The sequence below is a fragment of the Bactrocera dorsalis genome, chromosome 1, assembly GCF_023373825.1.
Source record: "Bactrocera dorsalis isolate Fly_Bdor chromosome 1, ASM2337382v1, whole genome shotgun sequence".
NCBI classification, from domain to species: Eukaryota; Metazoa; Arthropoda; class Insecta; order Diptera; family Tephritidae; genus Bactrocera; species Bactrocera dorsalis.
The window spans coordinates 110,816,158-110,823,745 of record NC_064303.1 but is presented as its reverse complement, the minus strand read 5'-3'; the positions used below and the strand labels follow the sequence as shown (position 1 = coordinate 110,823,745).

Below are 7,588 nucleotides of genomic sequence, written 5' to 3'. Positions count from 1 at the left end.
CTACATATGTTTGGATAAATATATGTAGTACTTACGAAATCTAAGCATCTCACAGATTTTTTTTGCCTCTGGCATATGAGTCACCCAATGTAACATTTGAATGAATGTATGTGACCTCAACAACAAATGTGCCCTTACAGATGTACTCTATCATATATATTACTAATGTAATAGAACCTAAGAAAGCAATACTTAAGGAGGCTGCTATCGAATAATAGACATGTGAAAACGTTTTTTGACTGATATTGTTGTAGAAAAGTATTTTATATATCGCACCTGAAATGCAAAATAACGTAACAACATTTTCGGAAATTTACAATGGCATGACTGAAACACGAAATAAAATGTCTCCATATACAAGTTATCGATCTTTTTTATGTACCTACAATACTGCCATATAACTTTTCCTTATAGGACTTGTAGTTTTGCCAGAAATCGAGATAAACCGTTTTTAACTTTTAAAAATTCAACTACCACCCTCAGTCTCTTTTTCCTCGAACACAGATTGTCCGTAATATATTTCTACTTTAATGTTTGTCATTTCATTATTCGTTTCCTATAACTTTCAACCTACTATAAATTTATTTATTTTTTTTCAAATGGTTATGCATTAGTTCAATACCGAATATTAATTATGAGACTCCTTTCTTACAAAATCGAAGAAGTTAAAACTCCAAACTAACGAAAATCTGAAAACCAATTAAGGAAAGATTTCCCAAAGCCAGCTTGAATAAAAACTCATGTTTTTTTTCAATAATATTTTCTTGTGTATTTTTTAAATATTTGCTTAATCCGCTTCAACCCTTCTTCAATAAATAATTTGTTTCCATTTTTTCACTAAAAATATTTCTTATAAAAATAGTTATCGCTTAAATGCAACTAATGGCTAACTACTATGTATGTATATGTAATTACGTAGGTGTATAGGTATGCATAAAAGTTTTTACAAAAATCTATAATATACTTGTAAATATATATAAAAAATATTTATGCTTATTTTATAAACTTTTTTTCTACAAAATGCTGCCCATTTGAGAAAACTTTTAATTTTTAACATTTTTTGACTAAAACTAGAAAATAGCTAAGACTACTAATTACAAGTTCTTACTATTACGAATATATTTTTTACAAAATATACACACCTTATAAAAGGTATTTAATTTTTTTAATAAAAAAGTAGTTTCGAGCTTTTAGAATTGAGCTTGCATACATGTGTATGCGTGTAGTGTATAAAATAGTAGTTGAGATTGTATTTGTGGTAAATGCAAGGCCTGTTTACAATAGTTTCTTGTTGTGTTAACTGTTAGTAGTAAATTTGTTGTTGTTTTTTAACAAAGTTAGTTATATTTTTTTTGAGCTGACTAGAGGCATTGAAATATGTGTTTCCGTTTTGAATATTTGTGCTAAACTTTTGGGCTAACAACGCGCACACTGGGACCAATCTACTTATATATCTGCAAGGTACTCATTTTGAATGAAGATTGCTTAGACGCGCTGGATGTAAAAAGAGCAGTTGCTATTTTGTCTCTCGGTTGTTTGCTGTTGGTTGGTGGGTTTCGAACTAGGAACTAATTTTTGGTGGTACATGGCAAACTCGGCTTGGCCGCGCAGCTTTCACATTACTCGGCGCTTTAGTGCTCGACGTACACTGGATAGTTGTGCAGCTCATGCGCCGATGCGACCGAATCGGACGCCACCGCGCTGGCACAACTGCTGCCGCTACTGCTGTTGACGCCCGGACAGCCGCCTTCCGAGTGTTTCGTCAGCAGCGACATGCGGGAGAAGGTCTTCGAGCAATTGCCGCAAGAGTACTTCTTGATGTCGGAGTGCGTCTGGAGGTGAGCGCGTAGATTTGAGCGATCGGCAAAGGCGCGATGACAATGCTGGCAGCTGAAGGGCTTCTCGCCGGTGTGTGTGCGTATGTGACCCTGCAGCAGCCAGGGACGTGAGAACGCCTTCCCGCAGATGTTGCACTTGCATGGAAGCGTGTGTGTGCGTATGTGCATTTTGAGCGCGCCCAGCGAGACGTAAGTCTTGTCGCAGTCCTTGCAGCTGAAGGATTTCTTCACTTGATTGCCCTCGGCGGCGGGACAATGGAACTGCTGGTGTTTGGTGAGACCGGAGAAGGTGGAGTAGGACTTTTGACAATCGGGACACTGATAGCGCGGCGGCGCAGACTTATCCTTCTTTGTAGTGGGCGTGTTGGGCGCTGAGCTGCTTTGGCTGGCGCATAAGTCGCGCTTGTCACCACTCAATGTTGATTTTTGTGGCGTCTTCTGTAGCGCGCTGTGCTTGAGCGACAAATCCTCAGGCAGCGAGGAGCAGTGCGGTTCAGGTGTCATGGAGCGCATGGAGTAGTACGAGGATTCGGAGTAGGTGGGCGATATGGGCGCATGTGGATGATGATGATAGCTGAGCGCGGGTGGATAGGCGGGCGTTTGATGTGGTGTGTGCGGCGCATGATAGGCAGCCGGCAGCGGATAGGGCATGAAGCGGTGCGTGTGCTGTGTGGGTGATTGTGGCAGCTGGCGCACACCAATCGGTCGATGTATGATTTCGGAGCGCACTGGTGGCGAAACGGAGTTGGCACGTCCATGCAGGTAATGTGGTGGTGGCGATAGCGAACCCAACGAATCGGCTGATGGTGAACTGGGCGATAGCAGATCACCACGTAGCGGTGAGATCTGTTGTGCCAAGTGCGGGTGATTGATGGTGCGGTAGAACTCAGCGGTGTATGGCGACATGTGGAAATTCCATGGCTGCAAGCCATATTTAGCATATGTGGGCTTAGGCACAACAACGGCGGCAGCGGCGACAGCTGCAGCGGCTGCCAAGGCAGCGGCTTGTGTGGTATTTGTTGTCGCATCAGTTTGCTCTTCAATTTCGACACAATCAATGATTTCCTCCTCATCATCCTCGTCCAACATATCCATGGACGCATCGTCATCGGTGTGATCGACATCGACGCCCTCATCCTCGCAGCTATCGCTAACATTGATTAGCTCGTCATGTGTGTTGCGCTCGGCTGTAGCACTGCTGTGGGGTACAAACTCGTCCATGTCGTAGGCGCGCTTTTTGAGACTCAAATTTTCGGGTTGATCTGTGAGATCGTCGGCGCCGAGTGTAGCCGCCGACATTTTTGCATCCACAATATCTGTGGAGTTGTCCTCTTCGAACTGGTAGTTGATGGGACGTTTCTTCAAAGGACATTTACTGTAGTTTTTCTCGCCCAACATGTCTTCGACTGTATGCATTTTGTTGGTTTTCTTGAACTTGCTTTGTAACTTCACTTTAGTTTTGCACTTTACAGTGTCTATAAGTTTTTTTTTTATTTCTCAGTTTTAGTTTTTGTGATTAAATTTACACATTTCCCAAGGAAATTTTGTTTTATTTACTTGCTAACACTTCAGCGCGCTTACGCGTCTTCACTTCGGTTGTACGCTGTATTTACTATCACTCAATGTATTGCGATCGTTTACCGAACACCGACCGATCACGGTTTGAATGTTTTTTTCTAAGTCAGTTTTTGTTTTTGCTTTCAAATTAAGTACCAAAACGTGGTATGCCAGGCGTTCAGTGGAACACAAACAAACTCTAGCAGCAGCAACGAAGAACTGTGCTGAGCCGCCGCGTATCCTCGCTTTTATACGCAGCACGCTCAATCCACTCTCATCCCAGCCTGCGCCGTCCAATAGTGGTGGCTACAAGCGCTCTCCCATTTTCGAGCTGGGGTCCGCGCTCAAGCAGCGCCCGCAGAGTAGAATTCAGTGCGCGCTCACAGAACTGAGCTGAGCGCATATGCATGCGGACCAAGCTGAGCGCACATCTAACTGGAGTACAATAACTGGTGTAAGTAACTGGCTCTCTGCAATGTTTCCACACCACCAGCCGTCCAAGTAAACTCACAACGCACACAAGCGCCGACACCACTAATAGCACCATCGTTAGCTGGTAGCTGGCAGTAAACAGCCGGCAGCAACAACAATTGACTAAGCAGTCGCGCAACCACCAATCGTCGCCGCTTGTAAAGCCGTTATGTGAAAACCTGTTTTCAACAAACTGTATACCCGGCTGGCCAGCGCTATTGAAGCATTGGCTGTGTTTACCAGCACGTCTGGCTTGGCTGGCTCTGACTCTGGCCGCGTGCCGCATGGTCAGACAACAAAACAATTTACTAACACAACTACATGCGCGCTGCATTAGTAGTTGACATGTGTGTTAGAGTGTGTGTGTGCGTCGGTTGCGCCAATCAGATTGTTAGACAATACATTAAAATTAATATGATACTTGTGCATTGTTGTTGCCGCCGCACGCATCCAGATACGAGCGAAGCCACGTATAGCGGCGGTCTATATATAAACAAACGTTTTGACTCTTCTCAGTGCTAAGCGCTCTTAAAAACTAATGACATGCATGCTACATTGTGTGCGCGCTCTTGCAGCAACTGCGCGCTCGCCAGTCCAAGCAACCCTCATTAGCGCGTCACTAACTTATGCCAGGCATTAATTTACATATATTTACATAGGCGCTTTGTTTTTGTTTTGCTGCGCTTGAGCGCCTCTCGTAGGTGCTCTTTTGAAGCGCTTTGTGCTGCCAGGATCTGCGGTGAGCGGCTTAGTGCCTGTGTGTGCATGTCGGTGCAGAGGCGACCAGCAACTCGCGCATGCGACTCATTCAGCTGGCTGCTGGTGCTCATAGGCACCTGGGTACTTGGGCACTGGTGTAAAATTGCTTGTTGGCGCAGTCTAAAAATAACTGCGCATAGCGGCAGGCAGGTGTTGCTCAATGCGCTGCGGCATTCGTGCGCTGGCTGTTATTTGTTGCTGGCGAGCGTATTGTATGGCTGCGAGATCAAAGCGATTGCATGCGTTGGTGAAGGTGGAAAATGCTAAGTTTTATTTTTTTTTAATTTTTTTAAAATTTAAAATAATTTAAAAAAAATTTTATTTTTAACACCGTTATTTTGGCACTTTTGAATTGTCTCTTTTATACATATACCTTTAGATAAGTCTTTCCGTCGTTTCAAGTCGTTTTGACTTGTTTTGAATTTTAAATTTTAATACGTTTGAAATCAAACTGTACTAAGTTGTTTTTGAGTTGCTAGTATAATTTAAAGAAGGCATCCAATTAACAATAAAACTCAGTGGCGCATTAAAAAAATAGAAAATCTCCTTTCCTACTATATCATTTATTTTTCGCCACTAAAAAACTTCTTTTGAGTCAAGTAAATAATTTTGTAGACTATTTAACCTCAAAATTTAAAAAAAAATTGTTTTGAAACAAAAAAAACTGTTCTAACATATGTATGCAATTTATTATTTTCACCTACATACGAGTATATGGCACTTACAATTAATTCATTTTTTGGCCATCAGTACCATAAATATTTTTGAAAAAAAAAAAATAATAATTAAGAAGTTCACAGTAGATTGAACCCAATCGGAAAAGGCAAATATTAAAGAATATACATATAATTGAACGCCCGCATATTATGTCAGGAAAAGGAAAGTGAGGGGTGTGGGTTTGAAATTTCGGCAAAACTTCAAGTCCTATAGAAAAACGTTTAAGGCAATATTGTAGGCAATGAAAAGGTCTATAACCCTTGTGGACAGATTTTTTTCACATAACCTCAATATTTTTTGTGAAAAATTAAGTAAATCAGTTTTGGTGTTTTTTATTTTTATCTTATAAAAAACTTACCTCATTATGTCCCAAACATACTGAATTTCTTTTATTTAAAATATATTTTTGCACCTTATTATTTATTTTTTATCTAATATCAAAAAAAAAAATCCCTAAATTTCAATCAAAAAATTTCAAATCAAATTATCATAAATTTTTAAAAAGTCAGGAGTATTTACGTTCTCTTAAATATCTACTTTCTGATGGTATAAAAAATATATGCTAAGATAAATTTCACAGAAAATGCAAAAAAGACATCACTAAACAGTGGGAAAACGATTCAAGTCTGCTTTTTTATATCACCTAATTATTGTTTCGTAGTACCAAAGGCGTATACCAGCAGTCTAAATTAGTTGATATAACATAGTTGAGTTTATTTGTTTACCATGTATACCAAAAAAACATTAGTTACATTAAGATATTTTGAGTATATTCTAAGAAATTAAGTCTTCATAAATACATTTAAATTAAGCTATCTTAGAAATTTTTGTGTTCCTAATATCAATTTTTGTAACTTGTTTTGTATTGTTTTTTTTTGTTTCATATGTTAGTAAATTTGCAAATCATAATAATAATATCATAGTTTATTATGTACTTTTGTATTATATACTAAATATGTATATAGTATTTACAACTTCTCTTTCAATTTAAACTCTTTTCTCTTCTGCACTGTAAGAACTTGTTCGAATTCCATTCTTCCCGATATGAAAACTCTTTGTAAACACATTTCCAGTGATATATTTCTCTTTATAATTACGTTCTCTTGACAAACCATAACTCAACTCTTTGGTTGTGGCTCTTCTTTTGCTCACCATACCATGGCGCTTGCTATATACCTAAGTATATAAAAAAGCATATAATAATCAATAGCTCATAATACTAAATTTTAGTAAATCATCTGTCTTTCAAATATGTTTTTTTAAATAGTTACTTTTTGTTTATATCTGCATATATACCGTAAATATTTATTAAAATATCGGATTATGATTTAAAGTTGTCAGAATTACAGTCCAGGTTTCTTGCTTCTAAATGGATGATAGAGGCTTTAGCGTATTGCCTTAGTCATCATAGTCTTTGCTGAATAGCCAATGAGTTGTGCTTACGTTTGTATTTAATTGTTCACACGATTGGTATTTCACAATATTGTCAAAATCATTTCAAATAATTGTTTAATTGGCTAAGAAATTCTGAAGTCGATATCGTACAAGCTGTAGACATATACTATTGTATTACTCTATTTCCAAATGTTTTTGATACTTTCTGTAAAATAAAAGTAAGTATGTGCATACGAAAATTTGATCCAGAAAATTTCAATGGAAATACCGCTGCAAATTATAGAAAACTTACCATTTTCATGAGAGTACTTCGACATTCTTTTCTTACCAATCCCATTGAAAAAGATCACACATTTTGGATTAATTCTTACAATACAATACATACATAGTCATTTTTACAATAAATGTTTACAAGTTGACTCCAAGTGTTTAGAAATGAAAAATTTTACTTTTCCGTAGAAGTTTCTCTTATTGGCCCCCAAATATAGTCTCCCATCATGCTGTCAGTATTCTGGCCTTGGCAACATCTTTCAAATTCCACTCTATCTTTATGAAAGTCTTTTCCTTGTTTTTTCGAATAAGCTCTAGTATTGTAAATTTATATAAATGATAATGTAATATACATATGCATATTTGGAGACAATCTACATCCGATGATGGAGAAATTCGTAATCATTTCAGTCATTAGCTCGTCATAATTATCAGCCCTATGGTTTTCCAAAAAGCAATACACTACTGCCCTAAACCTGATAGTAAGTTATAAGAAAATATAATAAACCTAATGTTTCGCCTCTGAAAGGTTTGGCACGCGAAAAAACAGTTGGATGTGAATAGTTATTAATGCTAGCTTC

The 7,588-nt window shown here is 38.3% G+C and overlaps 1 protein-coding gene across 1 annotated transcript; it reads right to left on the bottom strand.

The window, feature by feature from the left end:
• Positions 1 to 741: 741 nt before the first annotated feature.
• On the bottom strand, positions 742 to 3,636 carry LOC105230790 (protein escargot). Its single transcript, XM_011211769.4, has one exon. It carries the CDS (start codon positions 3,252 to 3,254, stop codon positions 1,632 to 1,634), a length of 1,623 nt encoding a protein of 540 aa, XP_011210071.2. The 5' UTR covers positions 3,255 to 3,636; the 3' UTR covers positions 742 to 1,631.
• Positions 3,637 to 7,588: the final 3,952 nt, after the last annotated feature.